The sequence below is a fragment of the Chelonoidis abingdonii genome, chromosome 4 (genome assembly GCF_003597395.2).
Source record: "Chelonoidis abingdonii isolate Lonesome George chromosome 4, CheloAbing_2.0, whole genome shotgun sequence".
NCBI lineage: Eukaryota > Metazoa > Chordata > Testudines > Testudinidae > Chelonoidis > Chelonoidis abingdonii.
The window spans coordinates 16,279,738-16,305,161 of record NC_133772.1 but is presented as its reverse complement, the minus strand read 5'-3'; the positions used below and the strand labels follow the sequence as shown (position 1 = coordinate 16,305,161).

Sequence of the window (25,424 nt, the reverse complement as noted above, 5' to 3'; positions counted from 1 at the left end):
ATTTAAACCTTGTTTTTTTCCAGACAAATGAAGGCTTAGGAGGAAGGATAGTTGGTGTGGAAGTACACCATCGGGCCTTGAGCATTTAAGGTGTTAATTTGCGGTCTCACTTCCCTAAAGGGTTAAATCTGTTAGCAGTATCTCGCAGTTCACACTCCTGCAAGCTCAACCTAAGGAACAGCCATCCTCAGTCCTAGCCTCCCTCCAGCAGCTAGCATGCATCCTGGACTAGCATCATGGTAACAGCGAAAAGGTTCCTCTGCATTGGTTACACATGAGAACATTCTGTAGCTATGACTGATGCAGCCCCTTGGCAGTTGTAATTACAGGTTGTAGTTTAAGAACCAAGTATGTTTGTAACCTGGATTCTGTGTTGCTGTAGCAACAGCATTGGACAATAATAAAGCCGCCTCGGTAAGCACAGAGACCTGTGCTGGCCTTTCCATTCTCCTCCCAGCACACTCACAGGGAATGGATATTGTGAGCTAACTCCCATTTCTCAATGAGAGTGTTTTACTTTTTCCTCCTCTGCTCCATGCCCTATGTTAGGTTTTCATCTTCTTTCTTTTAATATGGTTTCTTTAGACACCTTTTACATTTCGATTTAGTGTTAGTGAGCACTGGTTTGACAACTAAGGGGACCGGAGTCCTCTCTATCACAGACAAAACAGCCATGGGCAAGACCGCATCCCCGGGCCACGATCCCATTCCCGGGCCACATAAATGTGCCTCAACTCTGACTTAGAGGGATGAAAAGGGGACTTCAGTCCTTGGTCTCTCTACTGAGACTGCAAGCAAGAGAGCGAATAGCAACAACAGTTCTGTGATAGGGTCATCTCCCTACTAGCAAGTGGGCTGAGACCCACCAAAATCATTTCACAAAGGCAAGTAGGTAGCCATCACTTGGTATCTAGTTTCACTGACTACTGAGCTGGTCGGAATTTGATGTCAGAGGCAAAAGGCTCCATATCTCATTCCCATTCTCCAGCGTGTTCAGAAACACAGAGAGAGATGGTGTCTGCCTGCCATGTGCTGGGCTGGAGTGCAGCACAGTCACTTCCACAGAGTAGCAGCCTCACCGGTTTGATTCTGGAATGCCGAGATTGCTGCACAACTGGCAGGTCCACTCTTGTGACACTGGCTTTGGGGATTCATGACACCACACGTTCTTCCATTGCATTTCATTTCCTTTTATTTTAATGCCACCATTTTACAACAGAGCAAGATACAGGTATCTGAAAGGTGCCTCTTCAGGAGCCTGAAGTACACCCCGACACAGATGGTGGGGGAAAGAGTGTTGGCTTCGAACTTCGCCAAGTTCTTCAGTCATCTCCTTAATGCACCTCTCCCAAACCCACCAGTGGAGGTTCAGAGATGCCACCCTCCGACACATCTGCAACTAGTGGATGGCATGGCATGGACGGGGGATCCTTTCACCCCCAGCTTATTTAAACCCATTCACCTACTAGATACAATATTTAAAACTTTTAATATAAAGATAAGTTCATATTCTCGATCCTGAGAAACGTTTAATCTGTTTACGGAATTCTCACTGTAAACAAAGCACCACTGACACCTCACGGGGGAGGGAGGGAAAAGGGGACAAGGGAGGAAGACAGCTGCTTGGGGTGGAAGGCACCTGATCTCTTGAACTCTGCAGTTTAGGGCAACCCCACCATCCTGCCTGTCCCGTGGATGGAGCCCTCTCACCTGCTCTCCCTTCTCTGACACCAAGTAGAAACAGACATCCTTTAAAATCATTTTTAAAATGGGAATCAGATCTTTCAAAACCAGAAAAGGTTAAGAAGGGGGTATTTCCTTTCCCCTCTACACAGACACACACAATTTGAATGTAACAAAAACAGACAAAAAAATCATATCTTCTGCAAACATTTCTCTCCCCTGAAAGGCTGACGAGAGGAAGAGCACAGCCCCTTTGTTCTTTGAGTGACCACCAGTGGCTCCTTCTCCCTCATATACCAGGTGTGGAGAAGTCTCAATAGAAATGGCATCGGTGCTCAATTCCAGCGTAATTCTTTAGCTGATGTCAGCAAGCCCTGCCCTTCCCAAAGGGGCAGATTGGCATTGCACAAGCCCCACCCCATTTGGTACAATAGGGCGGAGCTCCAAGTGACCAGCTCCTAAGCTCCAAAGAGCAATTTCCAGAAGTCACCTGAATGGGGGATAAAAATCATCTCCTACTTCCAAGATTTGACTGCTTCTACGCCTAAGGCTTAGCCCAGCCCAGCCCCTCACATAGTCTCTGCTGCTGCTTCTCTCTTGGAACAATTCAATCTAGTGAGCAGGAAAGGAGAGGGGAAGAAAAACATGGACAGTGAAGTATGGTAAAAGTCATGTTCCTGAATACCCAGCATCGCCACAAGGCCAGAGTAAAAGGCCTTGGGGAGTGGGGAGGGAAGCACAGCGCGAATCGAAGTGAATACTGCTAGAGTTTTCGCAAGGGACAGGGTTGATGATCAACCCTGACAGTCATTCCCCAGGAGCAGGGTTCACAGACTTGCATGCCGTTTGGTGGGAATCCAGAACAGAAGGCTCTACATGTGTACAAATTATACAGCTCTCCTTTGGAAGCAAATTCTCTGAGATGGACAGAGGAGGCAGCTTGGATCCTAGCACACCACCTCCTAATCCAGAGACAAGGAGGGCTTATCTGCTGCTTGCAGCCTTTACGTTCCCCCTGCCCCCAGAAGTTCCTATGGATATATACATTCTTTTAAAACAAACTCCCTAGGGACAGTCCAATAAGAACCTTACTAATAAAGTATCCCTCCTCCCTCCCCACCCACAGGTCTCTTCTCATCAAAGCCTCATGTCCCATCTGGACACAAATTACTTTTCATTATTTTTTAAAAATAAAAATCTCAAAGAAAAAGGAAAAAAAAAAAAGTTTCCCCAATATCCCCCCCTCCCTCATTGTTGCTCCCTTGACACAAGGTAAACTTAAAAAAAAAAAAAAAAGAAAAAAAATCCACTGCAGCCTTTTCAAGTCACAATAGGATTTCTTATTGTGATGTTGAATTCCCAGTCTCTAGGGAAAATGGAACAAAAAACCACCCCAAAAACAAACACTTTCATCTGCAGAGAGAGCGCGTCTCTAGCTCCCGCTTGCAGAAAACAAAATCCATCTGGATCCAGGATACAACTCCTGGGACTCGCACCCATTCCCACAGCCTAGCACTAGCACTGCAGGACTGGCGTGGTTCCAAAGACACTGCCGCTACGGTCACTCTCCTCACATGGTCCCTTGGCTCCTGGAGCCCAGCTCAAACCAGCCCATCTTCTCTTGGGTCAGGTCCAGGTCCCGTAGCTTAATGCAGACCTCCCCGAGAAGGATGTTCTCCCAGAAGCTCTCCTCGCTCAGGACGCTCAGGCGCAGTTCCCGCTGCTGAAGGTCTCCTTTGGGAATCCCGTCGTAGACGAGCTGCAACACAGAGAATGGGGAAGGCCCATACCGGTCAGAACGCAGTACCTTGGCAGCGTGGAGAAGGAAGTTCTTGGTTACAGAATGGGGAATCCCTATTGCTGCTGCCCCATTACTGTGTCTTAATCATGCTCTGGAGGGAGAGCATAGCTCAGTCTCCATGAGCCATTCAGTGCTTGGCCTCTCTGCTGAGAGGACCAGATAGGAGATGGGCCCTTTTCCCTGGAAACTGGTCCAAGACACCAGTTCATTTGACAAGTTGCTGAACATTCCTCGGTCAGCAGCGATTTTTGATCTCTACTGACCCAAGCAATCCAGCCAGTGAGCTAGTAGTGGCAGACAACTGGATTCCACCCCCGTCTGGAAGGATGATAAAGATTCACTTAGCTGGCTCTAGATCTAACCTAACCCCATCACAGCTGAATGCTCTTTCCATGAGCCCTATATGAGTGTCAAAGGGAAATCAGACAGTACCATTTCATTGTAAGTGGGGTTGCAGGTTTTCCGAGCCACTTTGGTTTTTCTCTTGGTGGTTTTCTGGGGGTCAGGCAAGAGATAGATCTTGACATAAGGGTCAGGATCATTCCCGTCCTGGAGAGGCTGCTACAAGAGGGAGACACCAAACAAACCTCAGTCATTTCCATGGCACCAGGACACAGACGGAGCCTGCGCAGCAGCCACAGCTGCTGCTGGGATACAAGGCACCTACCAGGCCTCGGATGTGCATCACCATGATGAAGAGCTTGTTGTTCTTGTAAGAGATGGACAGCTTCACCTCCCCTCCCACCTTCCCGATGGGCCGAGACCACGTGGCATCTGGAAAGAGGTAAAGGACAGAGATAGTGCACAGTGCCTACCAGCACAGGGAATGAGCTACAGAGGCCAGCGTAGGCCAGAGACCAAGCAGCGACACAGCTGTGCAGCAGCAATTCTAAACCACGTGCCAGCTTCTTAGGAAGAAGAATATTTGAACTTCAATAGAATCCCCTGGAGCAGCTGTTTTCCTCTTAGGTAACCACTACTTCAACTCTCATTCTCCTGCTCCATCAAGAGGTCAGGAAGGAATCTACTGCTGTGGTTTAGTACAACACAACACAATACAGGTACATTGTGTGGGTGTGTTACACCTTCCCTTTGACATGCCTGATATTAGCCTCCATACCAGACTAGATGGACCATATACAAAGAATAATGATACCTGCAGGCTTTGGAGCTGGATTGGTGCCTGCAGCCTTCTCATCCCGCGGGAGGGGGTGGAAGAACGTATACACAAGATCACACTGCAAGGCAAGAATAGCACACATCTGGCTTGTATCAGGTAACAGGCTCTTTTCTCCATCCATAAACATGTCCTGCACACTTCAAAGCAAGATATGTAACTCCACCATCAGTTATTAATATAGCACCTTCCATCCTCCAGAATCCCAAGTCAGAGGAACAACTCACCACTTAGATGGCACGTCTGATCTTCAAAGAACTTTACAACCTGGAGTAAAGTTAAGACTTACAACCCACCTGGGATCAAAGCTAATGTTCCTGTCCCCATTTTACAGATGGAGAAACGGAGGCACAGAGAGACGCGACTTGCCCACTTCTCACTAACACAGTCTGGAAAAGGGCCCAAGAATCCTGTTCCTTAGTCACTTGCTGTATTCACTAGATAACACTCCCTCCTAGAACTTATCCATTAAGCCGCGTATGCTAGATCAACCTTCTCCACGGTGGACTGAGAGGCACTGAGAAGAGAATCTTACCTCAGCCACCTCTGGGGCTGAGTGGATCAGATGCCAGATGTAGCCATTCAGCTCCTCTTTCCTCCTGTCGGCCATTGCCTCGCCACGTGACCGGCCGATCACAAACCTACTGGGGAAACTGACCAGTTGTGTGTGTGGAGAGAGAGAGAGAGAGAGAGAGAGAGAGAGAACAGTTAGCAAGTCCCCAGTCCAGGGCAGCAGAATGTACTGCTGAAGCAGTAGTGCCCCAAAGCGAACTGCTCTTGCCCGAGGCAGCAAGTGTTGGTCTGAGGCACATCATACCACAATGGTGCTAGCTCGATTGTTTCTCAGTAACAAAAACCTAGAGGACTTTCCAGGCCATTCTGGACAGGTGCTCCCAGCAAACACTGGTGGGCAGGGAACATTGGCAGGATGGGAGGGCCCTAAAGCCAACGATAGCTGGATCCTGACAGGTATCTCTCAGCACTAAGAGAATCGAGAAGGGCTCGGTCTGGGTGGGTGCTGTCTGGAGCCAGGGAGAGCTGTAGTGGGCTGAGTCAAGTTACAGTGGACAGGGGAAGTCAGGAAGCAGCATTGGGGGGGAGGGGGGACAATAGGGAGAGACTTGTCCTCATGGGTCATGCCTGGAGGCAGGTAAAGCAAGCCAGGGAGGCGCATCCTCCCTCCCAGCATGCACCCGCCCAGAGATGAACCAAGCCTCAAACCAGCTGCAGAGTAGTCAGCCCCTTTTCTCCAGGGATGGGACAAAAAACAGTGCTGAGGAAGAGAGGAGGGGCAGCAGGGCTACCTGGGCAGGTGGGAGGAGGGGAAGATGAGGCGTAGCTTGTTGTGCAGCTCCTGGAACTCCTCAAAGGTACGCTGGACATAGGTGACCTCGCAGGGGCTCTCCCGCTGCACCTTCACGATGTAAGTCTGCAAGACAGGGAGGCAGAGCCTGGTATCACTTGCATGCCTGAGCCTGATCTCACTTACACCAGTACAGATTGGGAGCAGCCCACCTGATGTCCAGGTTAGTTCAGAATCAGACCCACCATGCATGCACTGAAATGCAAGTAGTTTGGAAATCAGACTGAGGTTAAATGGTTGCTTTTGGCATCACTTCAGACCCAGTTAAAGGCTGGGGAAAGTTTTCAGGAACATGCGTTGAAGGGAGGCAAACATTCAAGTCACCTTTGAAGGAGTCATGGACGGGTAAGTGGAAAGCACTGGTTTCTAATCAAATCATACAGTGTGAGGGCAGCCATCCAATGATAGGTCCCACATTTCCCTTCTGCCAGAGAACAGGGTTTGTCCCCTCTAAACCACTAACTATTCCTAGCGAGGCCAGAATCAGGAAAATGCTGCAGTAGCCTTCACTTGGTTTGTGTCTCTGCCCCTGGGTCTCCACTGAATGGCAGTAGACTGGGCCTTCCTCCTAACCCATCCCTCTGCACAGAATCCCTTTCCCAGATCTCTCATCTCCCCCCAGCACATGTCCAGCAGAAGGAGAGCTGTAGCACTCACATAGCCTTTGCTGGGGCTGAAGACTTTCTCATGGCGGCAAAGGAAGACATCGCGGATCCGGCCAGATGTCTTGAGCGTGTGCACGCGAGGGGCGAAGGAAAGCACGGGGCGGGTGTCTGAGCCTGTGAACTTCATCTGCGCCAGGTTGTGGATGAAGAAGTTGAGCTTGGTGGCCACGCTGCCCAGGCTGGACTCGATCAACCTGCAACGAGGGAGGGCAGCATCTCAGTGAGAGAGGGGGACTCCATCCTGGGCCAAAGGCAGCTGCCATTCATAGCACCCCTGGCTCCTAAACTCTCCTGAGTGCACCAAGGCCCCTCAATCAGGGATGCTGGGACACAAAGAGCCCGGCTCCTTTCCTAGGAATGGGTGTACAGCCACTGAAGGCCCTTCCATCTCTCCCTGGTGACAGAGGGGTGCCCCTTCCCCATCTGTCACCCAGCACCAGCTGCATCCTTTTACCTGGTGAAATAGGTGGTGGCGTCGGCTTCGGAGTCCTGTGGCCGCAGGGCGTCATAGACATACTTGAGGTCCTCGAGGTCGGAAAGCTCCGGAATACCACAGGACAGCATCTGGGGAGCAGGGCAGCCAGGTCAGTGCCAGGAACCCAAAGGTGGGGAAGAAACAGGGAGAGGGAGATGGACCAGCCAGTCCTGGGCCTCTACTGTAAACATGGCCCAGGTGCGGGTCAAGATGGCCTGTCCAGCATCCCCACTGAAGTCTTCTCCAGTGGAGAGGGACGGGGACCCTCTCCCCATAACACACATCCACACCCCATGAGGTGTATTTAGTGAGCCCAGCCCAGCGCTGGGTGTGTCTGCCTGGATCCGAGTCACCCACGTGGGCGAGGAATGTCAGTGAGCTCCGTATGATTAGGCAGTCAGTGCTGCACTTCAGACAGCCAGAGGGGCGCTTGCGTGACACTAAGCACACGCCTCCCCCCAAGGGTGGAGCACGTTGCTTTCATAGTGCTATCAGATGGGACACGAGAGCCCAGAGTAGGGGGCAGAACCAGAGAGGCCAAGAGGCAGCTGCAGACTCCGATGGGGAAGGGAATTTCCCACCACTGGGGGTGGGAGGCATCTCGAGGCCTGGGCATGGAGGGTGGCCCGCTCTTTAGAGATCCAGCGAGAGCAAAGCTGCCCTGGTGCCTGGATCAGGGCAGCTCCCCCCGTGTTCTCACCAGGCCCAGCAGGTTGAGGAAGAGGTGGGTGTGCTTGCGGATCAGGTTGTACGCCTGGCAGCAGAGATCCACAAAGTCATGGAAGCGGCTGGAGGGCTTGTCACCACCATTAATGACATAGGCCATGTCTGAGGTGAAGACGAACGGGGCCCGGTCCCTGCATCACAGAAAGAGACACACGTGCCCAGATCAGCACAGGGAGTGGAGCAGAGGGACCGACCATGGGAAATGGAACAGACAGCCACTGCAGTCTGTCCTGCACCCATCACAACACACCCTGATCCAGCCAGGCTCCCTAACAGCTGCACGGCAGATCTTCCAAACCACTGTGCCCACAATACAAACTGTAGCTCTGTAGTCTCACACAAACATGGCCGTCCCCAGCACAACAGCTGCAGGGAGATGTCATTTGGTCAAGGGAGCCAGGACTAAGCTCTGCTCCAGCATGTAGTACAATGGGAGCGATCTCACCCCTCTGCCAGGCTCCTGTGGGTGACACCCACCTTTTGATGTTGCCAAACATCTGGGCATGGCCCAGGAACCTGCCGAAGTCAATGTGGAACATGTGGCCAGTGGTTTTGAGCATGATGTTGTCGTTGTGCCGGTCGCAGATCCCCAGCACGTAGGTGGCCACGCAGCAGCCGGCGCATGAATAGATGAAGTTCTCCACCGCCTGGGAGAGGAGAAGGGGTTAGAGCAGGCAAGGGGAGAGAGCATGGGAATGTTTAGTCCCACACTCTCAGGAACAAGCCTGGTCCATGGGGTGGAGGGGGGCACTTAATGATTCTCAGCTCCCCCACCCGCCTTCACCATGTTAGGGAAAATAACTCCCCCCCCCTCTATTATCTTAGGCCCTAGGCCTTTGAGCAAAACTAATTTAGAGCTTTAACTTAGCTTGTTTTACTGTATAAAGGGCATGCTGAGGCAGAAAGATGTAGTCAGGGCCCAAAAGAGGAACTAGATGTGGATAAAGGGGAACCAGGAGATCTGTTTTGATAACAGCTGACCCTGCTGTCGAGACTCCAGAAAAAGTGCTAAAACGGTAAAACCGCAGACTTGACTGGCAAAGATTATAACAGGAAAATAGGAAAATGTGTGAGAGTTGCTTGCTAAATAGCAATATGTATGCCATAGGGTAAATATTAGTCATGTTTTGCAGCATTAGCAATTTGTATTCTAAATAAGGCTGTATCTATGTGACGTTTTGCGGTTTTAACCTTTATAAGCTCAGTAACATTTGTAACAGGCAGGTCAGCCTAAACCTTGCAGGGGGGACATGCTGGCCTCCGCCTGTGCACACGTGTATATTCAATAAAGGTGCCTCAGGCTGTCTGATCAAATCACAGAGGTGGTCTTCTTTTCCCCGACAACCAGTAACAAAGCATTAAAAAAAACAAACACCCCCCCCACCCCCCCAAAAAAAACCTTGCACTCTTGCTGTAGGTCCTATATATAAACAAATCTGTTGGTACAGAATCACAGGGCTGGAAGGGACCTCAAAAAGCCATCTAGTTCAGGCCCCTGTGCTGAGTCAGGACCAAGTATATCTAGACCATCCCTGACAGTTGGTTGTCCAGCTTGTCCTTAAATGCAGGCACAATCCAGGAGCACAAGTGCAGCTGACTGGCTTGGTTTATGCAAAAGGTCAAGATCAAGTTCACTTACTGAAGGTCCTAAACAAAGCTAAGTGTGTGGCCGAGCCAGGCTCAGGGTGCATCTGTTGGCCGTTGTTTAGGTGGAAGGCTTACAAGAAGTTAAGCATATTGGTTGGGGCATTTGTTTGTGCATCATCTCATGCTGCAGAGGCTATTTGCCTCCCTTGGACCCCTGCTCCCTGCCCTATAGAGGTATTTGTACGGCTCCTTTCCATTCCAAAGTCACCCTGCTGCATTCCACTTCACTACCTTCTCGTACTCATCCTCCGTGAGATTGTGCTTCTGCAGCCAGTCTGCCAGGGGGCGATCCTTGAAGGAACCCGTCACTCCATGCTCCACCTGGATCTTGCGCAGAGTCTCTGCATTGGGGATCATCTCCACCATGCCTGGAAGAGGTGGGAGCAGGTATAGGGTCAGCACCCAGAATCGCCACTCGCTCTGTCCATTCAAACCCCTCCCCCTGCCCCGGGTGGCATGGAGAGATCCCAGCCTGGGTCCCCAAGGTCTCAGCAGCCCCTTGAAGGGCCAGCCGTCACCAATTTGCATGCCTCAATTTGAGAGCCTGACTTGAGGCACCTTGGGCCTGATTTTCAGAAGGGCTGAATGTCTGCAGCTGCACTGACCAAAATCCGCCTCTGAAAATCAGACCGCAAGAGTCTTCCACAGCATCTCCCTCTGGTGGCAGAGATGCAAGGCAACTCCAATGGATAGGAAAGACTGGGAAGGCAGGACAGTGGTGGGCAAGGTACATCCCTATGGCTTTAACTGGTGGGGAGAGATATAGGAGGCCAGAGGGTCCTGAGCCCTTATGCCAAATTTACCCCACTCATGAACTGGTACGTAGGCAAGAGCTGAAGTCTGGTATTATCCAATCTTTGCGGAAAGCCCAGGGTATATCTACCAGCTCCCGTGGCACAGGGGCAGTGAGAGTCCATCCCTGTGGCACTAAGGGGGATGGGACATTTAGAGCCTGCTTCGAGGTGCAGGGTCATGAAGCCTTGAGTCCCTGCCTTGCAGAAGGCCAAAGACCTTGGCTATGTCAGGTGGCTCTGACAGTGGCTCAGTAGGCGATGGATGTGCAGGCACCAAATGCCCCAGACCTCTGCAGAAACTGGGTTTCTAGGTGGAGTTAAATCCCATCCAGTTAGCTCTGACTACTGAGGGGCAGCGAGCCACCTGTGCCGCCGTCCTGCCTTGCGGGATGCCTCGGGGCACACCCAGTAACAGGTCCAAGGGGAAAAGCTACCTTCTTCACCCCTTGCACCTGTTGACTGATATTAGCCTGTGCTGTGGTTCTCTGGCCACAGCTGCACAGCGGTCTTCAAGGGACGCCATTACAGCAGCCAGTGGATGCCACCTCCAGAAAGCTCTGCTTGAAGCACCTGCCTCACCTTCCTCCAGAAAAGGGGGTTGGGACTTAAACATGTGTCAGAGATCGCATCCACACTGCAGCAGAGACATACCCAAAGAGACAGTCGCTGGGTTCATGCGCTGTTCACCCGAGCTCTGCAGCCACTGAGTTCCCTACAGTGTCCCCATTCTGAGAGCATCACAGCCCCAGAGGAGCAGCAACACCCAAAGAGAACTCCTGGGAGGAAAATGGGAGACCGTCACACCCGGGCTCCGACTTACCCCGGCCCCGGCCAGTGGAGAAGCAACGAAAGATGACCATGCGCATGTCCAGCCCCTCCTGTACCCAGATCTTATTCATAATCCGGATCATCTGAAGCGTCAGCATGTCCTGCCGGAGGTCGTCTCCACACTGGCAGTCACAGGAGGGAAGGCGCTTGGTCACAACTGGGGCATTTCCATGAAACCAACAGTTCACGGTTCCTTCTCGGGGGTTCCCTCTCCCAGGGGAGATCTCGCACACCCTCCCCACATATGCTCTTCTAGATTTAAAGAGGGCACTGCCAGCTGTGCCCCTGCCCAGCACAGCCTTCACAAACCCCACAATTCACGAATGCAGGACGAGTGTCTTCCACAATCTGTCTGGGGCTAAAGGGGGCTCACTTTTGTGGGGGACAGATGCAATTCTGTGGGAGCCGAGTTAGTGGGAACATCACGGGAGAGGTGCCAACAGTCAGGTCTAGACTGTGGAACAGGAAAGGGCTGGAAGCCTCCTCACTTGGAACACTGAAAGTGGAACTGAGCATCAGCCCGGGGGAATAGATTGTAGAGAATGACACTGCCCATGAGCTATATGATCCAATTGGCTTTTTAAACCTTCAGCTTCTGTGACAGGGATTTTGTAGGTGAAGAACTGGACTCAAGTGCCTTCTGTTAATGGCATCCAGAGGGTCTCCCGCCCCCCATCTTGCTATTTAGTGAGAGCATTTCTAGGGGAACTAGGGTTTGTCACGCAGCCATGGCTTGCAGTGGAGCTGGTTCCCATCACAGTTCGGAGACCTTTGCTCACTTCGACAATCACCTGGTCTCACAGCTGCTGCAGAGACAGGAGCAGCCAGAGAGGGGGAAGTGTCCTACTGGCTAATACTCTGCAATGAACTTCTCCCGACTTTGAACCGGAAGCCTCAGCAATGGCTGTTTGATCAGAACCGCCTGTGCCAGAGGTGCAGGCACAGAGCCAACCAGATAAACAGCGGCAGCAGCAGCAGGGCTCACCTTAAAGATAACGCGGATGTTCTCCCCGAGGGCATCCACGTTCTGGAAGGAGAGCTTCAGGGGCACGGCGTTGGAGTTGAAATAGGAGCAGTCCTGCCGCCAAGGAGGGAAGGAAGAGACTGTCAGGAAGAACCAGAGCTATCTGGGGATATGAACATTGCTGCAGGCCTGAGCATCCTAGGGTTATGATCTCAGTCTGCCAAGGGACACAGGCCCCCTCTGGTCAATTTCCTGTCAGTAGGACAGCAGCATCAACCAACCTGCCCCCTGCAGGCATCACCAGCTCTGGGCCCTGGCTATTTGGGATGTGTACAGCCATCAGGCCCAACGCTCGGGCCAGGGGATTTGTGCACTAGCCAGTCACCAGGCTTCTCTCTGCTTAGCTCACGCAAGGCCCTTGGAGGTATTTGACTCATGTCTCCAAACCCAAGCCGAGGTTCAGCTAGACAGGCATTGCAGCTCAGGGGAGGCAGAGAGCTGGATGCAGGTGGGTTCATGGGGATGGGGTGCAGATCAGGAGCCAATCTGGAGCATTAGGGCAGGTGGAGAGGAGACACAGGGCTGGGGATCAGGAGCACATGGGTCCGAGGTACACAGGCTGAGTACGGATGCTCTTTGTGGAGCAGGTAGATTAGGGGGAGTCTGATAGATGGATGATGCAAAAGGTCTCCTCATAAGAATCCATCGTCTTGGCATTCTGTGCCCCGGGGGAAATTAGCCCTACTACAGCAGGTGGACCAGCAGCCCTGGGCCTGATTCCCTTCTCTCCTTGGCTCGGTCACTCACCCTGGGAACGATCCCCTTCACCAGCAGGCTGGGGCTAAGCGGCAGGCGGCAGGAGCCATTGGTGCTGAAGAACTGTTTCACGTCGGCCAGCCCGTCTCGGAGAATGGCCTGCCGGAGACGCAGGGAGGGGTGGGTCACAGCCTCGAATGCACATCCCCACCCACAGCCCTGCCAACAACCCAGTGCCCCTGGAGGGATCGACTGGCTGAGGGCAAGCTGCAATCCCTTCCCAACGGCAGCTTCTCACTCTCCAGCTGCAATGCATGCCTGGGAACCCTGCCTTGCTCAGTGACCCCTGAAGAAAAAGCACTAGGCAGGCCTGCCTAGTCACCCTCACCTGGTGGGAAGTGCCCGTGACCTCAAGGAATTATGGGGGAGGAGGTTGGGGAGCCTCGGCACATGTGTGAGGTATGGAAGGCCCCTCAGTGGAGGATGGGAGTTGGAGGAGAAGGAAAGAGGAACAACGCTCCTATCCCATGACCCTTCAGCAACTCCTGAAGTGCAGCCAGCACTCCTACATGGCTCCCAACAGTGCCTCAGACTGGACGAGGCGGGAACTGGAGCAGCCGGGAGGTCCCCCGACAGCCAGCGCTCTTGGCCTGCTCCCTGCAGACAGAGGAGCACTGTCATAACCAAAGCGAGCAGCCCCTTGAGTTTTGTAGTTTCAGTCTGACTCCCCTGCCCCTCTCACAGGTACAGGCTAAGCACCAACCTGTCGCGAGGATGGAGCAGCCTCCCGAACCTGCTGGGCCAGCTTGGCCAGGGTGTTGACCAAGCAGCACTGCCGGTCGAATTCCTCTCGCAGGCCTTTGCCACAGCAGCAGAGCAGGGCTGCCAGCAGGTACTGGTAGCGGATGCTGAACTGGGAGTCCTTGAGTCCATCCTTCAGCAGCCTGGGGGAGGAAGGCAGCATGGAGAGGTCAGGACAAAGGGCTCCAACCCTTCTCATTGCTACTGTCCCCGGTTCAGGAACTCCAGGGTGGGGAGCTGAGGCTTGCACCTCACAGGCTAAGAGGGGCACAAGTCATGACTGGTGATGTTAATGGTGGGATGCCCACTCCCCAGGCACCCCCATCTCTTGGGCAGGCCCCAGCTGAGCACAGACCCCTCCCAAAGGCTGCAGCACACACACCAACATTACCAGAAGAAGTAATGGGTGATTCTCAGGTCACAGATGGCTCGCTTCATAAGGAACCGTACCAGGGGGCTATCCAGGTAGCACTCATACTTCAGGGCCTGGGAGGAGAGAAGCAAGAACGTTTCTCCATCAGCAGGCCAGACAGATGGACAGGTCTGGCACTAACCATAGGCCATGCTGTTCACTGAGTCATTCAGACCAACGTGCCTCACCTGCACCAGCTGCGGCAGGTAATCCAGCAGCTCTGCATCCGACATGGAGTCGATCCAGTGTACGGCTGTCCTCCTCACCTCCTGATCCGGGAACCTACAGCCACAAGGCACACATCACTGGGAGGAGGTCACAGCAGGCTCTCTCCAGAGGAACCCAGCCCACCTGCCTGCAGATGAGACCACCGGGTTCTCTGCAGAGGGTCTGCCGCTGCTGCCATCACAGCCTCTCATAGGTAGGTGCACTGTGGAGGTGCTGGGAAAAGCACAGCTGCAGCCTCCCAGGCAAACCACGTCATCCCCCTGGAAATGCCACAAAACGTGAAAACAGAGAGGTCTGTCCTGTCTCGAGAAAGTCTTCTGGTTCTCTTATCCACCCTTTTTATTTTCTGGGTGGGTTCCTGTTGGATCAGTTCCCCCAGCTCCCCTACTGTGCTCACTACCAGGCAGTAGGTCGTGGTTGCAATATTAAAGGGAATACTAGTAGGCGATAGCCAGTCTATGTCCACCTCCCCCATGCCCAATCTGTGGGCAAAGATTGTAAACCCACGTATGCCCAGCCTGTGCCCCTGTTCCCCCCCCATCCCCTCCCCTCCACGGTGACACAGCACAGTTTTAGGATTGTTTGGGGTTCAGATGTTCATAGAATTTGGATGCATCTTAATGCAGCGACTGGCTGAGAGGCAGAAGCCACAGCCCCCAGTGAGTGGCTGGGGCAAGGAAAAGAAGCTGTCTTTGCCCACCACACGTCCACCCCCTAGGACAGACTCCCCAGGCAGTGGCTTACGTTGCATGCAAGAGCCCGAGGGCATCCTGGTGGTTCATGTAAGTCCATTGCTTCAGCAGAGCGTAGATATCAGGCAGGCAGGCCCACTCCCAGCTGGGGGCACTGGTGAGCAGCAGAGGCAGCGATCCAGGCTGCTCGTGGCAGTAATAGCGCTTCTCCCACAGTCTCTTCCGGTCGGTGTCCGTCAGCCTAGGGCAGCAAAGGTCACAAGACACAGACCTCAGTCCCTTGGGAGATCAGTGCATTTCCATCCCTTTTGTACATACAGGGGCCCTGAGGCCCAGAGTGGAGGAATGACTTGCCCAGGGTCAAAGAGCCCTGAAGAGAGGGCTTGACACTGGTGTTACTGGGAACAGGGTCTCGCTCTAGGAATCTCAGGAGCTGAACAAGAAAAAGGTCATTGTTCTGAATGGCCACAAGAGAGCAGGAAAGTCAACCCTGGGACACCCACTTTGGCTCCTGTTACTAGGACTGGGTAGGGCTGCTTAAGAGAAGACCTGAAGCTTATCGCTTTCACAACGGAAACTGGTCCCATAAAAGATATTACCTCACCCATCTCGTCTCTCTAGTATCCTGGGACCAATGTGACGTAGTGGTTTATGAATCAATCTCATTATCTCAGGAAGGCAGCTGGATCAAGTCCTGATCAAGCAGCATAAACCCTTCCACTTCAAGCCTGACAGATTCAGGGGGTCAGCTGGCCAGGCGGAGGCAAGTGACATTGATTCCTCCGCATACATCTTAGTTGATTTTCGGCTTGGACTGAAATTGAGGAAGATGAGGCAAGGAGAATTTCAACCCCCCCCATCCAGTCTCTCCCCCTGAAAATCCTGATCAGCACTGTAGCAACATAGAGCCCATGGGCTGCACACAATTTTCCATTCCAGTGACTGCAGGGAGTGACGATCCCTCACTCCTGGGCCTGGATCTTACAGAGGCAAATGACACTAGTGTATTGTAGCCCCAGTGAAATGAGCTTGGCAGGTCTCAACTTAAGGTGTGTCTACACTACAATCATGGGGTGTACTGGCAGCTCTTGTAGATTTACCCAAGCTAGATTTGATCTACTTTGGGTCCTGGAGCAGTGAACCTGCAGCAGCGTGGGCTTTGCCCAAACTAGCCACCGGAGTCATTTTCCACGGTTGCAGGCAGGATTGTACAGACCATGCTGCTGTGGCTTCAGCACTCTGTTACCCAAGCTAGCTTGTAGACATAACCTTAGTGCCTAGCGGACATTTCTCCACATCACAAACCAGTGCACAGTTCAATGTGCTTGGCAGCTCTGGAGATCTAAGAGCTGCAATAGTGGAGGCTGGGTTGGCACTGAGGTGCATTGGCAGAGCTGGTAGGGAAGAGCTCAGGGCTGGAATAGCAAGGCTGCAGATCAGTACTGAGGAGCTTCAGCAGAGCTGAGTGTGTGGGAAACCGACCCACCCAACTCCCAGGCCTAGCTCCATTCCCAGACACTCCCTTTCACGATTACTACAGAGCTCGCCCAAAACAAACAAAGGCAAAGGAAAGCGAAAGCGCTGCCTGCGTAGGAGAAGGTGGGAACGACCCACCCTGGCAATGAACCTGACGAGCTTCGGAGCAGGCGGGCCAGACACTACCCTCCCAGAGCACAATGCCAGGAAGGGCTGTGTGCCTCCTGCTAGTTCCCAGCACTGCGCCCTGTTCCTCTAGGAAGTGTCCCGTTTCAAGCCAACAGCTGCAACGTGTGTGGCACGACCACGTGGCCTGGATCAGCTGGCAAAGGAACAGGGACAGCAAGGCTCCTTATTCCCACTCATCGAGACTGGAACATACCTGGCTGGCTGCATTCCGGCCCGCAGGAGTGGGCTCAAACGCCTCCCCTCCAGCCCGCCACCTGTTCTCTGCTGAGCCTCTGTCTCTCTCCTCTGCCAGAGGGGCAGCTCCCAGTGTTACCTGGAGTCAGGACTCCAGGGGTCTTTTGCAGGGGCTGGGGCGGAAAGTGCTCTGCCTGTGGGTTTGGGACCCAGATCTGCAGCCTCAGGTGGGAGTGACCAAGATGGAGGACTGAGCTTGCCCACTTCTGGCTTTTCATTGTTCTTCTAGACCCAACGGCTCTGGGAGGCTCATCCCTCCACCAAGGCCCAATCCATCCAACAGCTGGGGAATGGGGCCCAAGTAGAACTTGCCTCCCCCTCCCACTTCTCTCAGGCCTTGCTTAGACCAGAAGCTCCATGAGCGTCTCTCTGTTTGCAGAGCACCCGGCACTTTTGCCACGCCGGATACAGCAATGGTAATAAGGATCATTCCGGAGAAGAAGAAGAATGCTGAAGCAGATGCTGTACCCAGCATGGCAGCAGCTGGCAGAGAGTTTGTTGTAGGTACCAGCACGGGGCACTCTCTGCCCCAGCAGCACAGTGTGTGGCTGTAGGGCAGATATCACACCTGGTGACCAGGATGTGCCTGTGTTCTGAATGTGGCCTTAAGGGGTGGGCTATTATAGAGGGCACAGAAAAGCAGGGGCAGGAGCCAGAGCCAGAGCCAGAGCCAGGGATACATGCCTGCATGAGACTGTGGAGAGGGAGCGAGGATGCAGAATAGCCCCTGAGCTTGGGGAAGAGTCAGCTCCACAAAACCACAGGTGTTGAGGGGGCAGGAGAGATGAGATGGGGTGGGGGTGCCAGAGCTCTGTGGTGCTTAGAGATGGAGAACTGGAGGAGAAGGAGGGTGAGGTGGGCCAGGTGCCACATGAGACAGAGGCTGTAATGAACCTTAGATTGAGGGTGGACCTCTCTGCTTCAGCAGGCACATGCAGGGCAGCCTGGCAGGAGGTATGGATGCCCTGTAGAGCCATGTGTGGGGCTGAATGAGTAAGAGGGGGAATGTTGCTTGCTGGTTCTTCCCAGCTGGTTCCAAGAGACTGGGCCCTACCAGGCCCCCTGGGACCTTTCCGTTTTCCACTGTCTATTAGAGAAGAGGGACAGATACTACCCCCTGCCCCGCTGGTCGGGATCATGCCCTAGGAGTGAGCTCAGCCTGCAGTGAGCTGCCTTGCATGTGGCCAGCGACACCTGATCCTTCCTGTTTATAGACATGTCTGTGATGCAGAGGCGTAGGCTGGGCTAGCCAACTGCCCTGGGCAGAGGGGGAAGCCGGGGTGAGGAGGCTGGAGACACCTTCCTTGTAAACACATCTGGAGAAGGCAGTTTCTTCCGACTCAGCCATCTGCCAGAGCGCGAGGCCAGGGAGCTCAGGGGAAGGACAGATGAACAGCCTGAAAACAGCTGCCTTCAGACAGGGAGCATGAGGGGCAGAAGCATCAAACCTGATCCCTGACCTTCAGCCTTCACCTCTCCCTAGGGAGCTTCCCAGCTCCTTGTGTGGTTCTCAGGACCAACACTGCCACTATTGGGGCCCCAGCCTGCCAGAGATGAGGGTCAGACCCTCACATGACTCCCCTCTGGTCCTGCTGCTGACAGACAGCACATGTGTGCAGGGCGAGGACAGGGGCAGAGCGTGAGATCAGGCTGGTCTGAGAGTCACAAACCTGCCTGGCCACAAACCCTGATCCAAAGGTATTAAGGCAGAGGGAGTTTTTCTGTTGCCTTCAACTTTGGATCAGGGCCCAAGAGACCCCTTCTCCCACAGACAGACTTCTGAGGAGAAAACCCAATGGAGATCCACCCACACCAGCCAGCCCCTCCAGTCATGGATATCCACATGTGACTGCTTCTTTGTGCAGTGCCCATTAGCGAGCTATAGTCCAGGGCAGGAGAGATGGAGACAGCATCTGGGCCAAGGTCTTGCCTCCCCATGTGTCATCCCTGTGGTGTGTGCGTCCCCCCACACAGGCACAGCCTCTCACCAGTACAGTGATTCCTTCTGCATCACCTCCTTCAGCTTGCGCTGGTCCTCCTTGCCCAAGCTGCGGAACTCGTACTTGGGGCTGAACTCAGCAGCCGGTGGGCTCGTGAATGTCACGTTGAAGGCAGAGGCTGGGAAATCGATCTGCAGAGCGGGAGGAAGAGCAGGTCAGAGGTCACCCAGCAGGCTCTGTTAACATGCTACCGCCCTCCTCAAGGGTACGTGGGGCACACAGGATGCTCTTGCCTCATATTACAGACCCCAAGGCACATGGTGTTCTCAGGATACCTGCATCCCCCACCCCATGTTACTGTTCCCCCAAGGCAGGTGGGATTCTGGGAATGCCGACATTCCCTCGCCTTGTGCTTCTGCCCTGAGGCAGGTAGGGTGCCCAGGCTTCCTGGTATCAGAGGGGTAGCCGTGTTAGTCTGGATCTGTAAAAGCAGCAGAGAATCCTGTGGCACCTGATAGACTAACAGACATTTTGGAGCGTGAGCTTTCGTGGGTGAATACCAGGCTTCCTGCAGCACCACGTGCTGTGGAATTGCTATGTGTTCACTCAACTGGCCATTGCAATGCTCATTACTAAGGCTGTGAAACTTGTCACACACGGGGCCCTCCCAGAGGGGAACGTAAAGCCAACAAGGGCGGGATTGCCCTTGTGTCCACCTCACGGCCAGGCCCTACCACCCCTGTGAGCCATGAACTGGGAAGTGCTGGGAAACTTCCAGGCCAGGTGCACTAAGGGCCATTAGGAATAAGGACCTGGGAGAAGAGAGACACTCAGCTTACCCCGCCCTGCGCAGCGTCCCAGTCTGGAGCCCAGCTGACTCAGCCCCTGCCCCTCCAAGCATTTCCTACTATGGAGCCAACAGAGCAACTGCTTCCTCTCCCCCTCAGTCACCTGCATGTTCTGGACGCCACAGGTGGGTGAGGGGCACCCAAGGACGCACAGCAGACTGCCCCCTCTAATTGGCATGACCAGATACAGAGTCCCATCTGCATGGCTAGTGACCAGCTGGTGCAGTGAGATGAAGGGCCAGTCCTCTCACCCCTCTGCTGTGCTAAGACCTTGCCCTGGATTTGAGGGGCGCGTATACCCTAGAATGCGATCCAGTTAATTGCAACTATACACCTCTACCCCGATATAACGCCACCCAATATAACACGAATTCGAATAGAACGTGGTAAAGCAGCGCTCCATGGGGGCGGGGCTGTGCGCTCCAGTAGATCAAGTCAAGTTTGATATAACACGGTTTCACCTATAACGCGGTAAGATTTTTTGGCTCCCGAGGACAGCATTATATCAAGGTAGAGGTGTATTATGTGCATTCGGCCACCCTGAAGTAATGAAACAGAACACCACATAGTTAAGGGTTAATTTGGAGACAAGCTTTCAGACGCAAGGTCATATCTAGCTGACGGTTTCTGCTATGCAGAATGGGAGGAGAGGACAGAAGTAAACAACTGAGACTAAAAACCTTGGTGGTTAGAAAACCTTGGTTCTAGATGACTCTGATATGACAAGTTTATTGAAAGTTAGAAAAGTGAAGACAGAGTAGGAGTCATTATGACCTATGTGTTTTGTAGAAGTTAGTTATACAAGATTTGCTAACAGAGTGTATTTGGGAGCAGTCCTCTGAAGCCATCTTGAGAGAGATTTTCCTGACACCCTTTTTCCCCAGTGGGTGAGCAACTGGCCACTGCGAACCTGCTGTTAATTACTCAAGACCGTTCCAGATGTTAGGTAAATATCTGGGATGTTCTAAGCCTAATGCTCATGTTTGTGTGTGCTTAAATCTAATAAACTGCAGTTTTAGATAGAGCACGCTTACTCGCATGAATCTTATCAAAGGGAAGTGCTGTGTTCCTGTTGCTTTATTCCTTACACCTCCTGGAGTGAAATAGTTAAGATGCCCCTGTTGGGAGTTCTGAAAACCCCAGGTAACACTGCCATTACCTGTTGGGCTCAGTCAGGGTAAGGGGAGGCTCCTGCTGGAGGAACCTCTCCTTCCTGGCCTGGGAGAGTTTGGACAGAGAGTCCCACTTTCACTACCCTCTAGCACTGAATGCTGGTTCACCCCAAGACCAAGCTGGGACAAACTGGGCAAGTTTCCATTCTGAACTTTCCTCGGGGAGGAAGAGGAGGAGGTCAAGCTTCCCAAGCCCTGGAAAGCCACAGCCTCACCCTGCCATTCCTCTTGCCTGCAAGAGGAACCGACGGGGAAGAGCAGAAACGTGCTACAGCCAAGGTAGACACTTCTAATGACAGGTCACTCTGGACCCTCTACCCACCCACCCAGGCTGATTTTCAGTTGAAACCGTGATGGATTTGTCAGTGACTTTGGGGAAGCCCCAGTCACTTGGACACATATGAAGGGGATCAGTGCACAGAAACAGTAGCAGCGGAGCTGAAGTAAGAGAGAGGAAAAAATGAGCGGTAAGGACAGACAGAGCAGAGAGAAGACAGGGCTGAGTGCTATTGGCACTGCAATCCTCCCCCTTTAAGGCCAGCCCCAGCAATCCACAGATTCTCAATCCATCCAGCTAGAATATTTGTCTTCCAAAGCTGCCTCTTTCCCACACTGCTCTGCTCCACTGCCGGCTCCTTGTATGCAGGGCTGGTTTTACTGCTGAGTGCTCAGCCGAATCCTTGCCAGCACTCGCAGGAAAGAGAAAGGGAAATAGAGAGGCGCAGTTGAGGGAATGCAGATTCAAGCTGAAGGCAGGGGGAGCAGAGGAAAGAGAACAGCCCAGGGGAAAATACAGAACATCTATGGACCTGTCAAGAGTCTGTTTTTGTTTTTTAATTAAATGGATGATCAGCTAGTAGGTTGGCGGCTCCTATCACAGGTGACACTGTTATGTTTTGTATCTGACTATTGAATTGGGAAAAGCTTACAGTAAAGCATCCACTTCCCAGCCCACCCTCTGATTGGGACGCCAAAGACCAGGTCTTTGAGTTGAGCAAAGAAGAGACCGGCCCGGACAGCATCCACCCCAGGTTTCACACTGAGCCCAGTGCACGTCTTCAGGACAGGATTTTTCAAAAGTAGCCAGCGATGGGCGATGGGCGAGGTCTCCTGGTTTGCAGAGAAGACTGCTGAGCCCTCCCAGCTCTGCCCAGCTGCCTCCGAGAACCAGGCCCAGGGCGGTTCCCGTTGAGTCCCCCAAAACTGAGGGATCCAAAACCCAGAGTCCCATTTGGGAGATTTCTGGCCCAGAGAGTCAGGCACTCACCTGCAGGATAACACTGTCGGGCTGGTTGAAGTTGGGGGCACTCGACCTGGCACTGGAGTTGTCCTGAGTTGCTGGCCACAAGCCCAGGAGCTTCCGCCCACAGGTCAAGATCCTGGAGAAAGGAAGGAGACAGGGTGTTATGCCCTTCCCTAGCAGAAAAAGGTAGGGCACGATCCCATGGCTGGAAGTTGAAGTTAGACAATGCAGGTGGGAAATAAGGTGTAAATTTTAAACAATTTACCAAGGGTTGGGGTGGATTCTCCATCACCGGCAATTTTTAAATTGACATTAGGTGTTCTTCTGAATGACTTCCTCTAGGGATTATTGTGGGGCAGGTCTCTGGCCTGGGTTACACAGGAGGTCGGACTCGATCACAATGGTCCCTTCTGGCCTTTGCATCTATGAATTTAGAGCCTGGGGCATTAGGACCTGCTTTCTTGAGGCTGAGAACAAGAAGAGGACCCAGGGGATGGTGGTTTCTGAGTAGTGGTGGCTACATTGCAGAGCCTCTCCAGGATGGGAGCAGCCCATAGTGGTTGGGTTTGACAGCTGATGCCATACTCAGCAACAAGCCTGACAAAAGGGCCAACTCAGTGACCTTGGTCCCAGGCAAGCGGGGCACTGGCACCAGGAGATCCCATGGGTTTGAGATCGCAGCTGAGTTGGTGCATACAGTAACCACCCTCCAACACATCCTTTGTGCCCAAGGGATGGGGACAGGGAAGGTGCACGTACTGCCTGAAGTTGAAGAGCGGGGTGGTGACCCAGCCTAGAGCCTCGGGGAGCCGCCGCTGCTTGTTGGTCTCAGAGGAGCTCCCCGGAGGTGGGATTGGCACGGCGTAGAGTGTGGCGCTCAGCAGTGTCTCCCGTGGTAGCCGGTTCACTTGGATCGGGAAGCAGATCCTAGAAGAAATCACCCAGGGATCTGCAAGTCAGAGCCTTGGCTTCATAGCCAGGGATCCCTCTTCTCATAGTCAAGGGGCTCATTGTGCATTCTATCAGCATATGGCCCCTAAAAGTGCAGCCCAGCCTGGGGGCGCTAAGTGCTATAGGGAACATCTACGCAGCAACTGGGAGGGTGCTTCCTAGTGCAGGCAGGTAGACGCCCTAGCTCCACTCAAGCTAACGTGCTAGAACTCCCCAGTGGGTCTGTAGTGGCATGCGCAGCAGCTTAGGTAACCAGACGAGTACAAACCCACCCGGCCCCCTGGGTACATACTTGAGTGTGCAAGCTCGAGCAGAGAGTGCATCCATCTACCCATGCTGGGAAGCACCCCCCAGCTGCTGTGCAGACGTACCCTCAGCAACATCAAGCCCTCTGGAGAGGGAGCTACCTTTCCCCAGTCTGGACAGGGCTTGCACTTCAGTGAACTGCCACAGATTCTAGGGCAGAGCAGTCACTGAAATTCAGGGGAGTTCAGGCATCAGCGCCTCTTGGTAGTGAACCCAGGGACTGGTGAAGGAATTTCCAGCTCCCATTCAGAACCAGAGACCCCAGGTCTGACTAGTGGTTTCTAGGTGTACCTACAAAAAGAACAGGAGCACTAGTGGCACCTAGGAGACTAACAAATTTATTTGAGCATAAGCTTTCGTGGGCTACAGCCCACTTCTAGGTGCTTATACGCTGCCCCCTCCCCCCATTACTGTCATGTCTGAGCACTTCACACCTATGCATAGGTCAGACCCCAGGCTGGTTGAAGTCACTGCAGTGCCATTGACTTTAATGGGGCTGTGGCAGTTCACACCAGCTGATGATGGCCCAATGTACCGATCCTCCCAACACGTCTGGGATCTCCACCGTGCAGACAGGGAAACTGAGGCACAGAGTGGGGCCAAGACCTGCCCCAGGTCATACAAGAGATTCCGACTCCCGATCCTATGCTAGCCCAACAGAGGTTGTCCTCAGGAACAGGACCCGGACCCATCAGTGGAAGGAGTGGGTTCTCTAAGAGCTTTGCAGTAACATGGAGGCAAGGCAGGGTAGAAGGCAGATCTGTCCAGAGAGATCATGGCTGCTCTCCCACCGTTCACTGGGACTCTGGCGATCAGACACATTCCTGCCTGATGAGCGTTGCACTGCATCGGGAAGGGCAATGCTGAGAGCTGCCTTGAAAGCTAAAGCCTCAGTTTCCCTATCTGCACAGTGGAGATTCCAGGCATGTTGGGAGGATCGGTACATCTGCCAGGGGAGAGACCCATGCCAACCCTTTACCTAGGAGAAGGGATGGGTCTAGGAGCATTAAACCCACCTCCTGCAAGGCTCCCAGCTGCTGGGGGGAGTGTTGGGAGGGAGATGGCCATGGATCCTATGGAGGAAGCAGCTGGGTGGCCATGGTCCCTACTACCTCTTTGGTCTATAGAGGGAAGAAGGGGCTGGGTTCCCCCTCTATAGGAGATCCTTTAGATCCTGTAGGGGGTGGGGAAGAGAGTAGAGGAGCTTGGTTGATCTTCTATAGGGGAAGCCCCGCAGGCCCTACCAGAAAGGGTTGATCACTATAGGATACCCTATAGGCATCAATGGAGGGGGCAGATGTATTCTATAGGGAAGCTCTGCCAGCCCACCTATCTGGTCAGATTACATGCCAGTGAGTTTCACCTGGTCCTTAGACATCAGTTCTGGGGATCTTTCCTCACACTGGGGTTCAGAGGATCTCATTGTACCTCTCCCCAACCCCTCCCATTCTGACCTCCCCCCTCCTGCTCCCACGCCAAGGTCTGGTGGGGCCACCACCTGCAGGACTGGACACACCTCCCTCTGGAGTCTGCCAGGGCTGCTTCAAAACATCCCGGTGAGGGGAGAGGAGACACAGACACACACAAACCTCGATGCAGTCACCTTAAAGGAAGGAGGCCCCCAGGGGTCCTGGAGCCAATCCTGCAAGGCTAGCAGAGTCCAGAGGTGTGCCAGACCAAGGCAGTTTCATAGCTACGGAGAGGGCAATGCTGGCTGAAGCAGCTGACTCCCATGGCTGAGGTCCCTCGTGCAGCCAGCAAAGGGGACACAGGGAGGTGGCTCAGAGCCCAGCCCATGAAACCTGGGCTTTAACCCCTCTGAACATACAACCTTCAGGGGGCAAGGAACCACACAAAAGGAGTCATCTAACAACACCGCTCCACACCCGCACTATTGTGTCTCTCTCCCTAGGTCCTTCTCAGGGGATAGGCTCCTTCTAAAATTATCCCTTTCCCCTCCCCTTTGCGGGCTTAGTACACATGCCCTCTCAGCTGCTAGGGCTATTTTTAGATCAGATCCCCTTTCCCTGGAGCAGCTGGAGCCCCCAGAACA

The 25,424-nt window shown here is 53.3% G+C and overlaps 1 protein-coding gene across 3 annotated transcripts in view; it reads right to left on the bottom strand.

Moving 5' to 3' along the window:
* Positions 1-1,174: 1,174 nt before the first annotated feature.
* Positions 1,175-25,424, bottom strand: part of PIK3C2B (phosphatidylinositol-4-phosphate 3-kinase catalytic subunit type 2 beta) — a 79,806-nt gene continuing 55,556 nt past the window's right edge. For all 3 annotated transcript variants that reach the window (XM_032785787.2, XM_032785788.2, XM_032785789.2), the window contains 21 exons: positions 22,874-23,041; positions 22,139-22,250; positions 18,900-19,042; positions 15,065-15,253; positions 14,281-14,374; positions 14,072-14,166; positions 13,643-13,823; positions 12,931-13,038; positions 12,145-12,237; positions 11,152-11,281; positions 9,769-9,905; positions 8,368-8,537; positions 7,865-8,021; positions 7,144-7,253; positions 6,682-6,883; positions 5,966-6,090; positions 5,197-5,314; positions 4,641-4,722; positions 4,152-4,258; positions 3,917-4,045; positions 1,175-3,442 (listed from right to left, as the gene is read on the bottom strand). In XM_032785787.2, the coding sequence (XP_032641678.1) occupies positions 3,254-3,442; positions 3,917-4,045; positions 4,152-4,258; positions 4,641-4,722; positions 5,197-5,314; positions 5,966-6,090; positions 6,682-6,883; positions 7,144-7,253; positions 7,865-8,021; positions 8,368-8,537; positions 9,769-9,905; positions 11,152-11,281; positions 12,145-12,237; positions 12,931-13,038; positions 13,643-13,823; positions 14,072-14,166; positions 14,281-14,374; positions 15,065-15,253; positions 18,900-19,042; positions 22,139-22,250; positions 22,874-23,041 (2,839 nt within the window). In that variant the 3' untranslated portion in view covers positions 1,175-3,253. The remainder of the gene's footprint in view (positions 3,443-3,916; positions 4,046-4,151; positions 4,259-4,640; positions 4,723-5,196; positions 5,315-5,965; positions 6,091-6,681; positions 6,884-7,143; positions 7,254-7,864; positions 8,022-8,367; positions 8,538-9,768; positions 9,906-11,151; positions 11,282-12,144; positions 12,238-12,930; positions 13,039-13,642; positions 13,824-14,071; positions 14,167-14,280; positions 14,375-15,064; positions 15,254-18,899; positions 19,043-22,138; positions 22,251-22,873; positions 23,042-25,424) is intronic.